The sequence below is a fragment of the Loa loa genome (assembly GCF_000183805.2).
Source record: "Loa loa unplaced genomic scaffold supercont3.308, whole genome shotgun sequence".
Classification (NCBI taxonomy): Eukaryota; Metazoa; Nematoda; class Chromadorea; order Rhabditida; family Onchocercidae; genus Loa; species Loa loa.
The window spans coordinates 27,271-48,709 of record NW_018108488.1 but is presented as its reverse complement, the minus strand read 5'-3'; the positions used below and the strand labels follow the sequence as shown (position 1 = coordinate 48,709).

Sequence of the window (21,439 nt, the reverse complement as noted above, 5' to 3'; positions counted from 1 at the left end):
AGAAGGAGAAGACTTAAGAAGCTTATTCATTAATCTATCACAATTATTTTCGCACTTTTTAATAAACTATCTCCTTATTTTCCTTGTTTCTTACTTAATTCATCTCAAACTTTAGCACTTTAACATATTGAAAAAAAGAAGCCAAGTATTAAATAAAACTATATGGATGATAGTAAAGAAAGCGAAAATAATAAAAATTTTAAGAAATAATTTCATTTAGGCTTAAAAACCGTGATTTCTTTCCCAAGATACGACAAACTGCCAAAAATATTCGAAGAGAAAGCAAAGACACAAATGTAGACATAAAATAAAATATTAAATAATTGATATGAAGAAAAAAAAAGATTCATTACAACACCTAAGTACCTCTTCGACTTCTGAATCAGTCAGAATCTTTGATTTTTCTCTTGGACACTTTTCATTATCAGTCACAGAATCCATTCCTTCATCCACTTCTTCCATTCTTCTTTCATCAATATTTACGGATTCTGTTTCACTGCTATCGCTGCTAGGTGCTAAATTGGAAAAAATAAATAAAAATATAAGAAGTGGAAAAGATAAGAAAAACAAAAAAAACAGAAAAAAAAGACAAAAAAAAAAAAAACAAAAAAAAACGAAGAAAACTGCTCGAAACATTTAATTATATCCATCAAATGAAATTTAAAAAGACAAAAATAAACGAAATTATATTGTTTGTTCTAATCACTCTTTAATCTTTATTAGCTTTATAACAATTTATCAAAATTTGAGCAATCATAAACTGTAATGTCCTTTCTTCACCCATCTTTGTAGGAACAGCAAGAATATTTTTTTGCACGAGCCTTATAAAAAATTATTTTTGCGAAATTTTTGAAGCCACTCATGTTAATTTCATATGTTAATTAAAGAAATGGATCAGATATTACTATGACATAATATAGTAATTTTACAAATATGGTAGATATATAAAATGGATAAGAAAGAATTTTTTAGTATTATTATTCCAAAGGATGAAACGAAACTAGAGGAAAGTTGAAATATGGAAAGTTTAAATCACAAAGCTCAAATAGGTGACAATATTGTTAGCTTGTTTGACACTGTAGAAATTAGCTATTATGAAACTACACTATTAATAGTTTAAAATAGGTGCGTTGGGTAAATTTTTTGAGCTTTATGATAAAAGTTAAAATTAAATTTGATGAAATTTGATAAAATTATGCATGACTTGAAATGTTGCTGATATTTATTCAATATAAAGCAATCTGTTGTAGCTTAAATTTTTTTGATTCTTTTGATTTTTTTTTAATTTTTCCTTTAATCTAATTTTTTTTTCGTTACTTTTTGTAACTCGTCGATAATTGAAGTGTGAATTCTAAATTTAATAAGAGTGTGGAAAAAGTATCGACTAGTCGACTAATAATTAAGATACAAATTGATAAAATTACCAATAATTCGGAATGTTGCCATCAATTAATGAATACATCCATTTAAAACTTACGAATCAAATGAATGAGATTATGCTCTCGCGCATATTCTTTGAAAACATCAACATGTTGAATGGATTGCGATGGTTCCCAAGTATCTTGACCAGGAAAACCCTTCCAGTGAACCTGAAAATGCATTAATACTTTTTTCGACTAGTGTATCGAACGCCATTTAACATATCAACAAACAATTGACAATGGAAAAATCATCACGGATGCAGAAAAAGGATATCCGGATTAAGAAAATTGCGCAGACGGAACAAAATATCGGATGAAATGATACACGGAAAAATGGAGTGTTCTGAGAAACATTTCGTCGATCGATCAATTTTCGACGTCGTAACTCACCATAACTAAAATTAATTATAATAATAATACAATAATATTGATTAATTAATAATGCTTTTAAGAACCACAACTTTTTCGCTATACTTTTGGAATACAAAAATCATCAATGATCAAAAAAGAAATGGTGCAAATTTTATTTTTGAAATAGGCGTATATTATTTACCATTTGTGATCAATAATCTCTTGAACAATAAATATCCCATCCGGAAGAGTTGATTCTTCATCCGTTACTGATGAACTTGTTTCGGATATTTGTAATTCTAACCCCAAATCTGGCTCATCATCCGACGATTCAAGAATCCTCATTATGATCACAAACTTTTCGCACTATATGCTGTCTAATTAGAACTAAAATTTTGTTAAAAATCATAAAAAAAAGAAAAAAACTATGTTTCGCATTACGACGTTAAAACAGATTAATTTCAAGAATAAAAAATAAATCAATTAATCCACGAGAAAAAAAAAACAAAAAATATTAACTAACAGAGAAATTCACATTGCAATAGTGATAACGTACATTTAAGAAATCATTAAAATCTTCTGCAATATTGCCTATCAAATATTCTAAAGTTACAACTATTTTTTGTAGATCTTTTAACTATAAATTAATTGATAATAATCGCGTTTTGTAGATCTTTTAACTATGAATTAGTTGATAATAATTGCATTAATTATTGATTAAATAATAATCGACTAATTTGAAAAAAAAAATTCGTTGTAGTTGGACAGAAATTTTAATTTCACGTTTAAATTTGTAGAAATTTCCTATAACATAAATAGCAATTGAAAATCATTACAGCTAATACCACATCTATTGATTATTTCACTTTATTAACTATGTCAAACAACTGGTTGTTATAAATAAATCAAAAACATTTCCTTTCCATCATATGTCTAAATATTCATAAAAATATTTCACACATATTAATTATGTATGTACCATACGTAATGGATTTCTTCAACATCCACAAATTTAATTAATCAATTAATGTTTTCACTTTTTCTTCTTGTCATTAAGTTATTAATATTCGACTAATTTATAAAACAAAATATCGAAATAATAATCGTCATCCGGTAATAGGCTAGAAGTTTTATCATAGGTAACCATAATTTCATTACTATTTAGTAATTGCTGTTGCTGCAATTTTTTATTCTTTTATTATGAATTATTTCGTTATTGATTACTATTATTGCATTCCCGCATTCCTGTTAGTAATAATGCATCACTATGCCCTAGATATATTTATTACATAAATTAATCACCTGATTTCATTTTTTTTCAAATTTAATTTTAATCATAATTTTTCAAAATAATTGAGCTTAATTGCAAAGTGAATCATTTTAAATTTCTTTAATATAGCATTAAAATTTACGAAAGAAGAACACTTTTTACCTAGCTATACTTTAATATAGCAAGTTCGGTATCATCAAGTTATTCCCAGCTATACTTTAATATAGCAACTTATATTTCCTCCAAGAATTTCGCGCTTATATATTCTAATCAGTAATCAGAATTATTATCTATAATCAGAATTATTATCTACCATTTACAAAAGTCAAATTATCAATATCAATTTCCAATAAGCAAGCTATACATTTTTCAAAACTTGTCAGTTATATATACATTATAATCGGTTCGAAATCAAACCTTCACTTTTTTCTCCTCACTTGAACCCCAGCTTTTTTTTACTCCAAAATCTTCGAGATCATCTTTTGTTCATCCCCGTTATCTGCTACTTCTTATTTTGCTGTTGAAAATTCATTTATACACCTGCTAAAAATTCGACAAAAAGAAAGATAAAAAAACGAAAAAATAAAATGAACAAATAAAATTGAATAAGTAGAAAATAAAAAACTAAAAAATAAATCAATCTCTCTGAATATCTGTAATCTCTCATTATTCAAGAAAGTCATTAATGCTTTATTTATACTTTCTTATAATGCATAAAAATAACAAAACCTCTTGGAAGGAAAAGTAAACATATCAATTTAAATTACTACTTTTCATTTTTTTATCTGCAAATTACAGTTTTGTATCATTTCCATAAAAATCATTCCTTTATAATTTCATTTTACTGTATTATGCTGATCATTTTCACATCTTTTATCATCATCACCAAATAATCGTGTAGAACATAAAAGTTATATCCATCTATCTCTCTGTCTAATCTATCCACGATAATTAATTAAGAATTTAATTCATGTCCTCGTTATATGACAGTGTTGAACAAGAAGAAAAAATTATTTCATGATTAGTTATGATTATTATCAAAACAACAACCCTTCTTATCTTATCAATGAAGAGGATGATAAAGTTAACTATATCGGTTTCTCCATGCAATTTTCTACGAAAATATTAGATTGAATAGGATTGGAAGAGAATTCTTTTTTCCTTTTCATTGATGAATTTTTCCTTTTTCCTTCTTTTTTGTACATTTATTATCACAAAATTCCCCAAATAAGAATAAATAAAAAAGAAAAATGTCTTGTTGTCATCATAAATTTGTATTAATTCTTCCCTCATACATCCCTCACTTATCTGCGATAAAATATAAGTATTTCTGCAGCCTGACATTACTTGATATTTTTTCCAACAAAATGATCCATTTTTTGTTTTGATACTGCAATTGTTTTAATCCGTACAACCAGTCATTCATTCACGTATTAAATTGATGTTTCCCAACCGATGGTTCATAAGTACTAAAATTTGGACTGCCAGGGCTATTAAAAACTATGTTCCTTTTTTTCTTTTTATATTACAATATTGTTCCAGGTTTATCAACATGTTAAAATTTTTGATTAAAGTATATTATCAAATTAAGAGGATTTGTTATTTTTGAACCTAATAGTTCATTCCTACAAATTAAAAATATCAAAGTGGCCACTAGCCAAGAAAAAGTTGAGTAACACTGCGTTAAATGAAAAAGAAATTGGAACTATTCCATTCGAACACGCTGAAAATATTTTTTATTTATTTATTTATTTATTATTATACGATTAAAATTGAATTGGATGATCTATTAATGTTGTGAAATAATTAGATTAAAATCAATGACCGATACATGCTTTTTGAAGTTTAAATGTTTCCTTAGTTAGTATAAAAGAGATGAGATGATATCATTTGAGAAATACCTTCTATCTAATTTAATAGCTATTGCAATTATAGAAAAGCTGATACAATAATTCAGCGAAATTATGTAAATTCATAATTCAAAAAATCTGACCGCCTAAACTAATAACCGTAAGATGTAAATACCGGGAAAAAAAACTATCAGTGATTGAAGTATGAAGTATGAAGATAACAGAAAATCTATCGTTCTATTAAGTTCTACATATATTCACATAAATTGATTAAAAACAAATACTATGACTTCTTTAAACAATAAAAATCCATTTTCTGGGAATAATAACATTTTCAGGAGAAATTTTTCGGGAACATATGGATATTTTGTTTACACTTTTCATTTTTTTTTTACCATCAGTTGAATGATTTATCCATTTTTTTTTTTGGAATAAAAGACAACTCATCAGAAAGGATAATATATATGTACTGTTAACATATAATTACACCTATGTTTATTAATAATCCAATGATATATTGCGGAAACGACGGTATAAAGTTAAGAAAACATTTTGTAAAGCAATTTATTTTCAGGATCAGTAAAATTAAAAGCTTCGAAAGATTTTTTTTTTCCTTTTTTAAAAAAAAGAAAAAAGAATATTTTTATACTAGTACAATAACTAGTCTATGTATTCTTTCATTAAGAATAGTATGAATAATGATTAGGCATATAAGAAGAGTTAGCAAATTTATGTTTCATCAAACTTATCAATGGCTACTGTACTATGCAGCATGATAAATTGGTCTTTGATAAATAGTCCTAACGGTTCAGATAAAGCCTCTGGCATTACTGTAACACAAAAAGAACTTATGCCGTAATTTTCGATGAATGTTTTAAACAAATGAACAGATCAAAGTAAAATTCTTGCTGCAAGTGACAAATCAAAAGGGAAAAAATAAAACAAAGTACTTTAAGGGCATTTTCAGAAATTCATTTTATTTTCAGCATATTTTTTGGATTTTTTGATCAGAACCTATATAGTTTTGCATTTCTATTAAGTACTATTTTGATTTTTTTTCTTTTTTTGGGCAGCATTTTATTATCAGCTGAAACTGATCCCGAATTTTCAAATCTCCATTGCTACATGTGGTTCAAATTGCCTAATCTTAACTACTCAACAAGCACATTTGTTCATAACAACAAAAAAAGACATACGTTTCTCTAAGTCTAACTAACAAAAATACATCCTGCTCAAAAGTGCCTAACATCTTTTACTCTCCGGAATGGTATATAATTCACTGAATAGTTAAATAGCAATCAGCAAAAACACTATTTCAGCTACAAGCGTCATCAATGGTTGTTAATCCTGATTTAGTATTGTCAAGGCTAACTGCTGATGTTAAATTAGCACATCACTTCGCATATGTATCTGACATAGCTCGGGTGGCACTATTCAAGGAACGATGGTTAATCTCAATCCATATACTCGTGAACGGGAAAAAAATTGATTTCGAAATTAGAAGAAATTATTCTTATGAAAATTATTCTTACCAGTCACATTTACAGCATAGTGAAGGTCAGTTAAGTCTAATTAAAATATACCACGAAAGTAGTCACAAACTTAGCAACTGTAAGATACGTTCATTTTAAATCAGAGTTATATTTTCTTGAAATCTTGAATATCTAAGAAAAAGAAAAGAAAAGAAAAAACATTGCTGAAATCCAAACAAACACCTTATCACGATAGTCCTGAATTAGCTTGGTTCTAATCCAATAGACATTTTCCTCATCACTGGAACAAAATGTATTCCATTAAAAAACCAAAATATTTATAAACTATGTAAGATAAGTAAGGTTATTTCCTTGGCGATAACTCCACTTACTGCAAACTACTCCACTTTACTGCGTGGTAATAGAAATCTAAAATACTTTCAAACATTCACATTTTCTGATGTTTGCTCATTACCTACTTACTCCATTTATATACACCAGTGGTTCCCAACCGGTTGTCCGCGAGGGCTGCGATGCAATGAGTAGAAAACAGGCGGTGGTTATCCCTGTCAATGTTTGGTAAAAATTAATAAGTCCTGATTAATTTCACTTCAAATTAAAGAAATTATTTTTGAACCTTGCGATCCTTGTTACAAATAAAAGGCAAAATGATTCCTGGTCAAGAAGAGATTGATCTAATCTATATTGTTTCATATAGATTTTGGGTTGTGGTAAGCTCAATACTTGGGCATAAGGATGATAGTGATTTACTTGGGTGTTGGGTTTTGGTACTTGGATATCACTCGGTAATTATATACACTGAATGCTGAATGCCCAACAATATATCTGGCCATTTGGATTCTAAAATATGAGCTAAACATTTCGGATTAACTACGACTAAACATCGAACCAAATTTCTGCTTAAGATTAATGAAGTCTACTCAGGAAGTCAACGTTCTATCCGAGAATCTTAATATTGAAGACAATTGAATACATTATAACTTATTATACAAGAATAAGTTATCGGCAGAACTTCTGGACGAGATATTTGTTCCATCCTAGAAAGCATTTATATAATCTGAATTTTCCTGGAGATATGAAATGCGATCAAAATATCGTATTTATTAGATCTCTTCCACAGAACATCAGGTATTTATCGGAATTGGTTTAATCGAATCTATTACCCTCTACATTTTCTCCATTTTGAATTCCATTTATGGCAAAAGAAAACAAAAATCTAGGTGACTAAGAAATAAAAAAGAACAAAATTTTCACTTGCATTTGACGTGTTCTTTGCGATACCATTCTATCAGAATCAATGAAACAAGTGATATGTCATCATGTGAAGATAACAAATGACGCTTCGTCCTGGTGAGAAAAAAAAATAATGCAGTGAAAGGCATGCCACTACACATGAAGTATGTTACTTTACCTGATGTTATCGAGAACAAAAAGCAAAATCCACTGATGGTCCATAAGCTTATGATTCCACAAGCTTATGACAGATGAAGCAAAGCAGAGCAAATTGATCAGTTTCCAGAATGAATGAATTAGACTAGTAGATATTGCACATAAATTAACAGTGGACCAAAGAGGAAGAGTCGCGAACTTAATCTGAGGAATACTGCAGTGTTTAGCACGTCATCACAATTTGGTAATAAAGTCTGTCAGTTTCGTAACACTCCATCATTTATTTTTAATCTCTATTTTTGCGAAGAAATTAAAAATTCAGGGGAAAGATTTCGAAACTATCGAGAATGACCCGATTCTTTCCTCATGCAGATATAGTCAACTGACGATTTTTTAATAATATATGCGAAGAAGATGCGAAATCCATCAAAAAAATGAACTATTCGACACGTGCAGCAATCAAATTCATTCAGCGTCATCTTTTTTTCTATCGATTTTACATTTTACCGTGAATTTTGATGGAGGTATGCTACCAATAACTTCTCTATAGTCATTCAGTGCTATATAACATGAACGGGTTAATATGGTGTAAAATTAAAAAAGAATACACCGAAACTCTCGCTATTACTACTATCACAACGACGTCCCAAACTCACGCAAAAACCTGGTCTGGTACTGCACCAGCTATAACCATCAAACCTGGTCTATATTGCTCTAACTATAACCCGCTTGCACCATGGGTCACTGTGCAACTCATATCCGCCAACGAATTCGTTTATCTTTCTAGTTGACCCGGAATAGTTTTTAAGCGATTCCGTACCAAAATTATAAAGAAATAAATTTCGGAGGATTTCCAAGACTGACATAACTACATAGCTGTCATCGAAAGAGGTGCACAAACCAACTTAACCTACTCTTTCCAATCTAAAATCTGAAAGTTTAAGAAGTATTTCGCATAAATCCGGAGCTGAATACATGATTTCACAGAATTTTATTATATTCAGAATAGGATGTATCTGAATACTAGTCGCAAAATAAGATATCAAAATAAGCATTTCGAATCTGTTAAGGATCCGGTGAATTCCATCATATAGAAGGATGTTTAAGAAAAACAATAACCATACGCAAATAACAAATATGACTCAAATTTGACCCTTCGAAACTTTGGAATTTGTGCAGTTCCTTCATCCTTCAAAATTCCAACACTACGTTTATAATAAGCTTTCATTAACATCCCGAATTTAAGTGTTGTAGAAAACGAAATATAGAGAATTCCAAAATTACTTGCTTTTAAAACAAGGATAGAACTTCATTGCACAGTACTCAAAAAAACACTTCAAAAGGTATGTAACGTAGATGATGAGTGGTAGTGAGATTACGAGAATTACATTAAAACAAAATCTAACAACAGAAAAAAAAAGAACCAATGGGTGCAGACTTTTGCTTCAAAAACTGTTGTCTTATAATAAAAGTTTCATGTAAAGGATTGATGAAATACCATGAAAATGCAAAAAGAATTAAAAAGAATTTAACATACACTACCATAAAATATAGAATTTCTTGCACGCGGTATTTAATGGAACATGTAATATTTTGGTAGTAAAAGGAAATTATCAGAGCTCATTAACACTGATCGCAATATTTTTCAGTCGGCATGTAAAGTACATCATCCTATTCTGACAAAAACGTCCTTATCAATTAATCGCTATTAAGCTGCATTTCATAATCCTCATCACTATCACTTTCAATCACTTTCCTGGTACGTTTTTTCTTCGGAACCACAGGTGAGACATCCTCCGTCTTTCCTTCCTCACTGTCATCATCATCACCGTCTTTATCAACATTATAATTTATGCGAGCTCTTCGGCGTAACGGAAGTTCTTTTCGTCCTGATGGTCCTGCTTCATCTGGAGTTTCCAGATCTGATTCATTCAAACACTCTTGTTGCCGGTCCTGTTTTCCAACTTTCTATAAAAATGACTAGATTTTAGGAAGCGTTAAGTACTAAATTTACTAAAATTACCAATTTAACACTGCAAAATTTCCTTCCCTATATAGCAATTTAAACCCATGCAAGCATGAAGTACAGTAAATAAGCAAACAGACATGCATTCTCTCGACCTTCAATTATCATGGCAGTTATCAAACTTACTAGAACTATTCAGTTATTCGCATCCATTATGTTTACCGTTCTTTTTTTTTTTGCAATATGTTTACCGTGAATTTATTAGTCATTTTTGTCCGTCAGATATGATCATACATGAACAAAAGATTTCACAAAGCTGACCATCTTATTTGATTATGTTTGCACAATTATTATTTATTAGCCACGAAATTATTAGCCAATTATTAGCCACGAATTCATAGCAAATATCTGATCTTCCAGCTATTTATGATACTTGCTGAATGAAGCTCAAAATCATGTTTGCTTAGAACTACTCCGCTATTTTAGCATACAAATTAGAATTTTTTTTCTGTCATAAACCAAACTGTTAGATATTTAAATCTCCTCGACCTATCATTCCTGAAATAAATTAAATTTTTAAGTTCATTGTGTGAAAAAAAATCGAATACATACAGGTTCAAAAAAATCCTCCATACGCATCACTGGAGAACTCTGCTTATTCTTCGCCTTCTCAACCCTTTCCCGCTTAGCTTCCTTTTTGGTAGTTTTTTTACCTTCTGCAGCTACACTTCGCTGAACGCTTCTTACCTTTTTAATCTAAAAATGCTGCATATGCCATTACTTTTGAAAAATATGGGATAATTCGTCTCATTTTAAAAATTTAGTGAGATAAAGTCCCACTCTATAAAGTTCGCTTTGTAAGGTGAAAAATAATACAAATATTGCAAATACCGTTTAATTATTATCTCAAATAAAGAATTATAACGACAAGAAAGTGGAAAATTACTTAACTTTCTTACAATAAATTGCTCGATCTTAGGATTTTGAAACAGAACAGCAACTTACATCATTTTTCTTGTTGGTGTCTTTCTTCTCGTAAGATGGCAAAGCAACAACACTATCATTACTGCTCTCATGAACGGACAATTCTTCAACGATATCATTTTCGTCCGATTGATCATCTTCAAATGGAAAGTAATAGCTACTTTGGTAACTTGAAAGCATGTTGAAATGCATTATTGGATGTCACAAAACTCTTATTTGATCCAACCTTTCCTCCAGAATATTCTATCAGTACCCAACCGTCTGATAATTTTGTTCAGTGTAGTACTTTAACTAATGAGCAAGCTACACGTTAGACAAAGCTATGGAGTGCCAGAAAAAATTTTAGCAAGAGTTGCCTCCATTTAAACCACCGTTAATTTTTTATTTTACGTTTGTTAATATTTATACAGATTGTATGGCATAAATGTGAGAGCGTTGTTTTTAAATAATAAAATGGAAACAAGAAAATTTAATTCACCTTTGCTTGTCTTTCTTTGCTTCACTTTCATCTCTGATTGACTTTCTTGTTCACCATTTCCGTCTTGACTGAAAAATTTGCGCATATCAGCTCCTTCTCGTTTTGATTCTTTCACCGCAGGTAGTTTGCGTCTTCGACCACGACCTTCACAAGCTTTCTTTTGCTCATATTTTTCTTTCATTGCATCAATTTTTGGTATCACTCGCTCAGCAAATGGATCTGGTAACACTTCCTGCATATTTGTTAGGTAAAATAGACAAAATCAGATACAACCAAAACTCCGGCAGAAGTACATACAAAAAGAATTACAATTCTTAGTCCCTTAAATACAAAAAAAGGAGTGAAGTGCTATTAAACAAATAAAAGAAGTCTTTTTTCGGCAAAGTTCAATTAAGCCTAGAGGTTTTTTTTCTAAATTTCTGAATTTTGATTTCCAAAACATCGAAGTGAGAAGTAATAGAAATAATGAAATGTAGAAAATAAAGTAACTTACCCTAACTAGACCAATAGGGACTTTTTTCGACTAACGCCGCCAGCATCAGAGTGTAATTTTTTGCTGCATTCTTAATCTGTATGTCAAGATCAGCTTGTTCTTTTGCTTCCTTAAACAAAAAGTAATCGATACTAGCAAGATTTTTGTTTCCCTTTTTTTGAAAAGAATCCAAGAAATTTCAAATAGCATTAACATCTTAAACAACGGATGAATTTAAACCACTTCCAGGTGCCATATAATAATTATGGACATTAGATCTGTTAAAAATTTTGCTTGCCGAGAAAGGTACTGAAGACGAACACACATATGGGATACCTGTTTCTCGAGCTCGGTAAGGAAACAATTCAAATCATTGTTCCACAAATCTGCCCATGTCATTTCTTCCAATAACTGAAAATAAATGATTTTTAAACATTTTTTAACACAGTTTTTCTGAGCAAGACCATCTTTAACAACTGAGCTTTGAGAAATTGATCTCCCCTGTTCAAAAAAAAAGAGCAAATTTTATCCATGATAAAACTTTCTTTCCTTATACACATGCAGCTCAATAAAAAATTTAGATGGCTTCTTATTATTTATCTTAATACCTTGGGAAATAACTTGTAGAAACAAATCAAGTATTCAGTGAAGAAGGACTGCTACCACCAAAAAGGGAACGAAAAAAAATAAATAATAATAGGATGTTTAAAGAACAATGGAACGAAAAAAATAAATAATAATAGGATGTTTGAAGAACATACCTTCAGTTCACTCAATTTTGTCTCACTTTCCTTCAGCAGTTTATCCTTTTCCTCTTCAGAAAGCTTCAGGATTGCCATACCCACCAAATAATCGTAATCACTTAATTTAGCAGCCAATTCCTTACTTTGGTGTGTATCCTGCGAAAAAGAGTTATCTATAGAATTTTGAGTCAAAACACAAAATTAATTCCTTAATCAATAAGTTATAAACTTGATTTCAGAACCAAATTAACCTCTTCGTTTTCTTCTTGTTCCTCCTCATCTTCATCTTGTGCCACCTCACCCAACATCATTAATTCTTGCTTCTTCCTTTCTTCTTTCCATTTCTTGACGGGGTCTGGCTTGAAACTCATTTTTATCAGCTGTTCGACAATTGTAGCCTTCCGCTTGTTCTCAATCAGTATTTCTCCTTTTATTTTAGCCAAAATAAACCTGGCCTAAATTTTATAATTTACCATATTTCATAAATCCAACAACCTGAATGGAATAAAAAATGAATCTTCAATGGTTACGAATAATTTAGGGAACGTTCAACAGATTTCACTGAACTATTTGGCAATCATAACATGTGTTAGGCAATCCTGATAATACATTTTAAAAAGCTATGTAAAAAAGATTCCAATACAACGCTATAACTTGATTAGGAAAAAAGTCACCTGATTTGAGAGTCGTTCACTCTGCGCTCGTAACAAGCCTTCTTGAAAACTTTTACGTTCAATATATTTCTTCTTACGTATTTCAAAGAACTCTTTACAAATATCAGTAACATTTTCAAACCGTCGTAAATATCCAAATGGATCGAAGAGCACCTGGAAAACAAGGTTATGATGTTCAGTGAATTTATGAAATATAAATGAAATATACACAAAACATATGATATTGGAACATGACAAGAACATAGAGTTTGCTCTTATTCTACAACTTTTTAACGTTTGGTCAAAACGAGATCAAAAACTGGAATCCATGCTCGCGAAGTTTCTTATGGTTTAAATTTTTTGTTAAGGAATAACGCACCATTGAAGTAGTGTTAATGACAGATTGCAACTTGAAAACTTTGTGGAGACCCTCTTCCTTGGATGCTCGCAATTTGTCACTACTCATTTTGACAACAAATTTAACAGTTGTATCAGTATGGTATTCTTTGAAATCCCTAAAATGTCGATAATCTTTATTTATGAATTCTATTTACTATAGGTAAGAGAGCAAATAATAAACATTTTTAACGTTTATAAACACATAGGCTTAGTTTACTTTCATTTCCGTTGATCAATCAGAAAATGTGGTGCCGAATTGATATTTTCGGCCTCATATGCTCCGTCAACATTTACTTTTTATTTAAATTTCAAGCACAATAGAAAACATGGGTGTTCCAGAACGGGTATTCTCTATCGAACGCGAAAATTTATGACCGACAAGGCCGAACATCAAAATTCGGAAAAAGAAAATTTTTTTTAGCAAATATTCACTTATTTATTTCAATCCAATCGCTACTTAAAACTGCAGCATGAACTGAAGCTTGCCTCATCTACAATCAAGCTCCACCAATACCAAAAGTTTACTTGAAGATTAAATAATTTTTTTTAGAAAAAGACTAATAATACGTTATTACTGCCGGTTGCTTGTCATTCCCATCCATCATGGGGACCAGTACTGCTTCTTTGTAAGTTTGTGTCCAGGTACGAATTGGTAATTCAGTTATTTCAATAGTTTCATTGTTAATAATTGCCACTTCACCATTACAAATAAATCGTTGATCATCAAGTTGTTCAATGGTACCACGAAAATGTTTGTACCAGGGTATCTATAAACATTGCATTATTTGACAAGAACGGAATTTGTCGACATTTTTTCTTTGCATTAAAACAAAAAAAAATTTCATAAGGAACTACGTCTTAGAATGCATGCAAATTAGTTTAATAATACATTAAGTCAAAGGAATAAGCAGTGTGATATGAATAGTTATGAATGTGATATGATATGAATAGTACGATGGTAATTGAAGAAAAATAGGTGATCATCAATGATCATGGTCATGCATAATTATTCACTAACTGAATTTTTCTTACCAAAGGTTTTTGGCTCTTTCCCATCGATCAAAGCGCGCATATTATCCACTATTTCACGGGGATTATAGCATGGCACCTTTGTAGACCAAGCTGTACCAATACCTTCTGTACCATTTACTAATACAGTAGGAATAACTGGGCAGTACCTCAAATAGGTTTTTACTTGGGGAAAAAAAAACTCGCCGAATCCAAAGAAATCTCTCAAGGTTCGAAAATCCGCAAAAATTTTCAAGTTCCATTGACAGTTGATTCGGCAATTATGAGTGAACTTACAATAACTTCATAAAAGATTAAAACTGTATCATCCGGTTATTAAACACTAAAACGAATTAATTAAATGAAATCGTACCATTCTGGTTCGATCTTCTGATTTTCTTCATATAAGAAACGAAGAACATTTTCATCAATCGACGGGAATAATGCTTTGGTTACGGGACTGGAATTATTTCGAACAGTTATAAGTTATGTGTACTTATATGTTTATGATTCTTATATGCGTGTACGAATACTTGCACAATTTTCATTTTTATTTTTTTATCATTGAAATATAAAACAGTATACGGCAAAAGCAGCACATGGTATAAAGCAGCATACGGTAATTATTTTTTTTTTGATTAGAAAAGTCGAACTAAAAAAGATGAAAACCAAACATGTTCACGAGATTCTTACGTTAGTAATTGATAGCTCGCTTACTTGAGTTGAGTGAAAATATAACGTGGGCTGGCGCTATCTTTGCCACCCTGCAAACGCGTACCAAACTGCCCGATTGGCAACAAAAGGTTGATATTGTTTGAGCCCACAAAATCTTGAGCTAAATTCACAATTGTTGACATCAGCGATGCCTGCAATATCCCCAATTGTTATGGTATGCTATGTTTTGATAAGGTATACGATTCCGCTACAAAACTTCCATTTAATGAGAAGAAAAAACTTTTACACATAAGGTCTAATTGGTCATTTAAGTATACTATCTGTAAGAAGCAACGTTGTGACCTCTACACATTGAATCTCTCCTTCCGACTATAACAGTTTAAATTCGACGTTTCAAGAGCCATGAAATTCCACATTTTGGAATGCAAAATTATCAAAAGTCTTAAAATATAATGCATAAGATCTGTGACAGTTTTATTTTAGTGCATTACCAAAAAGTTCAAATAGGGTAAGCACTGCTCAGAAAAGAATGCATAACTTAAACTATATCGCGCTATTTCCTCCTTTACTTTTCTATTGTTTTCCCCTTCTCCCGGAATCATAATAATAGCTTCCTTCACACCCGAATGAGATGGATATCCATTATACGATGCCGTGTTGCAGAAAATTTTTAATACAATTTTAAAATTCTTTGAAATCTTAAAATAAATGAGGTACATCAACCCAAGATCACGAACCTCGAACCCTAATTTCAGCCAAAAAATGTTTACCAGTTTCACAAAACTCGGCATAAAAAACTAACCTCGCCGTGATGATAAGCAGACATTTCACCCACAGCACCAGCTAACTGAGCTACTTTCACTTCTTTTTTATCAGCTCTTTTGAAGCATGTAAACAAAACCTTTAAAAAATAAGTATTTCGATTAGTGGAAACTATGTAATAAAACTATAAGTAATCAGTTAACCAAATAAATTGATGTTCGTATTAAGCTATTAGCCAACTGGGATCTATTTAAAGAATTACTACTTTAATGTGAACATATCATTTAATTCCGCTGATTACCTTTCGCTGTCCAGGCTTCAAACCATCTACCAAACTTGGAATCGACCTCTCATTGTCGCAATTCGAAAAAAGAACAAGTTCCTTATTGACGAAATCTTTGAACGAAACAACATGAGTGTCCTTATCATACAAATATTCTTCCGTCAAACCATCCTCTCGCCGACTTCTTCGTTCCTGAACATTAAAACGTTGAGTCACTATATTTTGAGGATTACTGCTGTTTCTTTGCTAAATTCTCTTTCTGCTGTTGTGAACCTCAGTTTCTCATTGCCTCGGCAAAGTAACTGCATGCTGTAAGTGGTGCTCCACAAACTGTTTTTCATTTGGCGGCAATTGATATAGTGAGATAAGTTATCATTCCAAACATCCTTTAAATAAAAGCAATAAATACAACATACAGCCATCCAATTCGTAAGCCATATTTTCCGTTCCTCAATCTTTTTCTTGCTAAAAGCCATATCCAGTGCCTGATCATCTTCTTCACCACTATATCTGAATTGTATTCTATGCCTTCGCATATCCATAAAATATTCCTTCGCTTCCTTCGATGTAGAAGTGCCCAAACCTGTAAAAGGCTTGTTCCATAAGAGAATGAAAGTCGTACCGCTCGTGGTACTGGATATGCGTTGGCCCACAAAAATTTCGAAATCTGAATATCTTTCTGTTTTAGTACTTAACGTACCTTTGTAGTATTTAATGCGATATGTTTTCCAATTCTCTGTATTGTTAAGCCATTCTTTGTATTCTGGTAACGAAAAAAACGAAATTTCTTCCTTGCCTTTTGTTGCCTGTAATCAATAATTCCAATAAATCAGTGAGATTTTATATCATCATCTATCAATGTGACAGCTAAAATCTAAGACCTTGACAATTGGAGTAATGAATTCCTCAACGAAATTCCGTCTAACCAATGCTGGCCAATTATAGTGTATGAAATTGATGACCAGTCCTTTGATATGCGATCCATCTTGATCCTGAAATAATACACCAATTTAAATACCAAGCTGCTTGCTGATAAGTGCACGTTGATGTCAGAATGATAAAAATGATAAAGATGATGCCAAAATGATAAAAATGATAAAAATGACAAGGACGTTGATGTCAAAATGACAAAAGTGATAAGGAAAAACTAGTAATCCGGTTCATCAAATCTTCCTAAAAAATCCTTGGCCCGAAGGACATTCTTAAATTAGCATAACTTGTCCATATCGATATTTCAGGATACCACAATAAAACGCACTATTAACTTCCTAGCTTTTTAACAAAAACTTCGTAACAATAAAACTACGCTATCATCTATTAATAATGAATCAAAAATATATGAATGGTGCATTATATGGTGGTATCCTGGTATACCGATATGGACAAGTACGAACTGATTTCCGTCTGGCAGGATTTTAATTTATTTTTTAGAAGCGATATTCCAAAATCTGTATTGGCTTAGTACATGGTTTAGCAAAGAATCTGATAGCAAATGAAATTTCATCTGAATAAAATATTTTTCTCGACAATGAAACTCCTTTTCTTGAAAATCCAACAATTTCATAGAACAAACCTGGTCCGCCATAACCATAATTTTGCCATATCGTAAAGTTTTCATGTCCTCATCCTTGTCGTATTTTAGACGATATTGCAAACCAATAATTTTCAGCAGGGCGTTCACTTCGGCATTTTCCATTATCAGGAAAAAACGTGTTTTCGAAATTTACTCACATACTTTATCTCAGTTTTATTTCTCACATAACTCACATACTGAGAAATAAAATTCTCTCACAATTTACTCATACAACTTACATACTGAGAAATAAAACTTCAATGCATCTCCCATGCAATTCTGGTAATGTATTTGTCTCTAATTTAATCTATTACCTGTTTATGATTGCCTTCTCGAACGTTAAGCATTTTACCACGAAGAGGAAACACACCGTACTTATCACGTCCAACAACTCCAAGACCAGAAACAGCCAACGATTTGGCTGAATCACCCTCTGTAAGAATAAGCGTACATTGTGCTGAATTCTTCGTACCAGCATCATTAGCATCTTCCAGTTTTGGTACACCCTAAATGAGTTAATTTAATTTTGTTTTGATAGTTTAAATTGCAAATAGAACTGAATGTTGAAAGATATCGTATAAAGGGACTAAATCATAATTTCACAGCAATATGCTTAAGTAATTAAATACACCTCTTTTACCCTTGCATTTGAAATAATATACCTTTAACTTGCTGGTCTTTTTAGACGAACACTTTTTATCTAATGTTTCCTGCTGTTTGAATCGTACCCATGCCATAATTGCTTCCACAATCCCGCATTTTAATGCTGCTTGAATAAATTTTTCCGAAAGCTCACATGTTGAACCAAAACTTTTTGACTGCAACGTCATTGTTTCCTTTGTTTGAGAATCAAATGTTGGATTTTCGATAAGTGCATTAACAAATATCCACATATGATTCTTGATCTGAAATACAAACTAAGCGATACGATTCCAAAACACTCTGATCACTGAGTGTAGCGGTATTGAGTATAGAGGTTGCGTATAGCACAGGGAGTTACCGAAAGGAACTATCAAAATTAATCGTCACAAACTCATTTTTTCCAGATAATTCATTAACTCCCGGTTTTCGCACAGAAACGATTTTTTTTCATTTGCTTAGGTAAATGAAAGTTAGTGGTGAAAGTCACTGGAAACTAAAATTACCTGAAATGGTTTTACATTAATGCCGCCGCTTTTGCCAATTTTCTTTTTGATCACATCAATTAATTTGCTCGCAATCTGATCCACAACATAATCAACATGTCGACCTCCCTAGAAATAAAAAATTTAACAGTCTATCTTTTTTCTATCTTCTACCAAAATACCTACTTAATACTTTTAGAAGTTAAAAATCGAATGCATGGGTGAGAGATGGGTTAAAATAGATTAAAATAGATCAAATATGCAAATAGTGATCAGCTACTCGCTTTTTTTTTTTTTTTTTAAGTAAGATCATGTTATCAAGCATTTTGCGTACGAAAACATCAACTCCTTTACCAAATATGTCAATTTAAAATTCGAGAAACTCACTACCTATATTAGGAGAAAAAAGAAAAACCTTTGTGGTGGCGATACTGTTGGCAAATGACACTTGCTGAAAGCCTTTATCCGAAATTGTAAGTGCCACTTCCCAGCGTGGGCTAACTGATTCATAAACCACTTTATACGCTTCACCATTATTGTCAACATTGTGTTTTACATATTGCTCTACATATTGCTTGAAGCCTTGCACCTAGATTTTAATAAAAAATGTCTTTTAAACAAAATGTGTTTTTAAACCATAAGAAATTCTGAAATACCACCGATAACACTAATGGGTCGTCTATGAATCAGAAAAAAGTAGGGTTTCGAAGTAGCTAAGCTGCGCCATTGTATTAGTATCACTTACGAGAGTATGGCAAATTATTCATTTAGTGAAAGCAATCGGATAAACACTAAATAAATCGAAGAACATAATGTGTAGTATTTCTGGAAAAATATAATATTAAAATATAATATTTCTGAAAATATAATATTTTCAGAAACATACAGGAATCTGTTTGTTGTTAAGAAAGACTTTTACACCACGCGTTGAACCGGCAATATCATAAGCCCTGCGGCACATTAGTGCTACAATATCATCATCCAATTTGGTCATTTTAAATTTCGCCAAATCTGGTTTGAACGTTACACGTGTAAAGTCTTCTCTCTTGCTGGTCGTTATCTTTGGTTCTTCACCTTTTGACATATTATTGACCCATGTCTAAAATTTAAGTAAAATATGGTCGCTAAAACTAACAGGAGTTCAGCATACAGAATTCAATTTGAAACATAAATTAAGGCCCAGAATTCAATTTGAAATATAGAATGTCAATTGAAAGATGATGAAAATTTTAAACAAAAAAATATGAAGACCTGTTTGAAAGCTTTTTCGTATTCATTGGTAGAAGTTTCTAATGTGAATTCTTTGCTAAATATATTACAAAGTTTTGCGCCATAACCATTTCGGCCACCTACAACATAATTTTACTCTGTTGTCTTTAATTATGGACAATAATGTGCATCTAACTCTTTGTACACTGGATTTTTCACTAAACTTACTGCTAGAAGCTTCTGAAAGCAGAAAATTTTCTCTTATGTCCCCACCCAATATCACAGAAGTTTTCATTCTCTGAAATGAAAACTTGAAACGTGAAATGGATTGGTTTAGCAATCCGATCTATTTTATTACCCTAACGTATTTCATTTCGAAATGAATACTACAGTTATCGGGAAAAAAAATTAAAAAAGTACCTGTCACCTTTCGTTCACTGTCATCATAATTTGATGACGTAAGTAAGGTACCAAATATAAGTTCGGGGACGTACAATTTTTCGATTTTATGCAGTACAACTGGAATACCTCGGCCATTGTTGTATATGCTAATTTCGTTTTCCTCTCTGGAAATTCCCGGAATAATCATTGTTTCATCAATTACTAACCTCTTTGGGAGGATAAATTAAGCAAATTATCTTGTTGAATTTTTAGCTCAATCTAAAGATTAGGATTCAGAAAGTGATACTCTAAGCCCTCTTTCAAAGCACTGAGAAATGCATTAGCCGCCGTACTGGGATTTATTTCTCATTGATCTTACAATAAAAGATCGGTATAACACTACAATAACAATTTTTACCGTAAGAATTATCAATAGTTATTATCAAAACTCCCGAATCGTAGTTATTATCAAAACACATTGTTTATTACCGTTTGTTTCTTACTGTGGACCTTAGTAAGTGGTGATAACTTCCTCAGAGATATTTGTAATCCTAATCGTTTTGTCAGTCAGTATGGAATTGATGAAAATTTGAATCCACTTACTTGTTAATATTAACTTTAATAAGATTCATTTTTGGATCGCGTTGCTTGTTATCAGCAGCATTCACCAATATTTCATCGAATATTTTGTACAAACCCGGCACATAAGAGATTTCACGTTGAACTATTCGATCAGTTTCCGTATCGTATACCCACATTGGCTATAATTTTTGATAATTGTTTTTGCATCCGCTTCAGAATTCAGAAGTTTAAATTTATCCAAGAAGACAATAAATTCAAGTACTGATAGGTTTTCGATCAACGATATAAGCTTCTACAAAAAACGAATCGCACCGACTCGCTCATTCTTTCCATATCAATTTCCAAAATTTATTCGACAACTCGAAAATCTTGG

General features: G+C 31.4%; 5 protein-coding genes across 5 annotated transcripts in view; 1 reads left to right on the top strand and 4 right to left on the bottom strand.

The window, feature by feature from the left end:
- The window catches only part of LOAG_18427 (hypothetical protein), a gene marked incomplete at its 3' end in the record, with an annotated part of 8,625 nt that extends 6,460 nt beyond the window's left edge, over window positions 1-2,165 (bottom strand). The window contains exons 1-4 of the mRNA XM_020451086.1: window positions 1,975-2,165; window positions 1,747-1,816; window positions 1,478-1,589; window positions 367-515 (exon numbers count right to left, since the gene is read on the bottom strand). Coding sequence (XP_020305163.1) covers window positions 367-515; window positions 1,478-1,589; window positions 1,747-1,816; window positions 1,975-2,117 — 474 coding nt within the window. The 5' untranslated portion in view covers window positions 2,118-2,165. The remainder of the gene's footprint in view (window positions 1-366; window positions 516-1,477; window positions 1,590-1,746; window positions 1,817-1,974) is intronic.
- A 6,178-nt stretch (window positions 2,166-8,343) lies between these two features.
- LOAG_05206 (hypothetical protein) lies at window positions 8,344-8,565 on the top strand (the record flags this gene model as incomplete). Its single annotated transcript, XM_003140739.2, has 1 exon — window positions 8,344-8,565. One exon carries the CDS (start codon window positions 8,344-8,346, stop codon window positions 8,563-8,565), a length of 222 nt encoding a protein of 73 aa, XP_003140787.2.
- Window positions 8,566-9,472: 907 nt separating this feature from the next.
- LOAG_05204 (hypothetical protein) lies at window positions 9,473-11,440 on the bottom strand (the record flags this gene model as incomplete). Its single annotated transcript, XM_003140738.1, has 4 exons — window positions 9,473-9,742; window positions 10,353-10,496; window positions 10,746-10,861; window positions 11,203-11,440. 4 exons carry the CDS (start codon window positions 11,438-11,440, stop codon window positions 9,473-9,475), a joined length of 768 nt encoding a protein of 255 aa, XP_003140786.1.
- Window positions 11,441-11,696: 256 nt separating this feature from the next.
- On the bottom strand, window positions 11,697-17,893 carry LOAG_05201 (hypothetical protein; the record flags this gene model as incomplete). Its single annotated transcript, XM_003140737.1, has 16 exons — window positions 11,697-11,804; window positions 12,011-12,085; window positions 12,436-12,573; window positions 12,669-12,872; window positions 13,092-13,244; window positions 13,450-13,585; window positions 14,037-14,236; window positions 14,488-14,647; window positions 14,851-14,937; window positions 15,195-15,343; window positions 15,955-16,053; window positions 16,216-16,389; window positions 16,614-16,780; window positions 16,898-17,003; window positions 17,079-17,189; window positions 17,771-17,893. 16 exons carry the CDS (start codon window positions 17,891-17,893, stop codon window positions 11,697-11,699), a joined length of 2,190 nt encoding a protein of 729 aa, XP_003140785.1.
- A 179-nt stretch (window positions 17,894-18,072) lies between these two features.
- LOAG_18426 (hypothetical protein) overlaps window positions 18,073-21,439 on the bottom strand; it is a gene marked incomplete at both ends in the record, with an annotated part of 4,822 nt that continues 1,455 nt past the window's right edge. Inside the window, 7 exons of the mRNA XM_020451085.1 lie at window positions 18,073-18,276; window positions 18,433-18,675; window positions 18,916-19,023; window positions 19,310-19,483; window positions 19,781-19,993; window positions 20,146-20,243; window positions 20,524-20,669. Of these exons, the coding sequence (XP_020305162.1) occupies window positions 18,073-18,276; window positions 18,433-18,675; window positions 18,916-19,023; window positions 19,310-19,483; window positions 19,781-19,993; window positions 20,146-20,243; window positions 20,524-20,669 (1,186 nt within the window). The remainder of the gene's footprint in view (window positions 18,277-18,432; window positions 18,676-18,915; window positions 19,024-19,309; window positions 19,484-19,780; window positions 19,994-20,145; window positions 20,244-20,523; window positions 20,670-21,439) is intronic.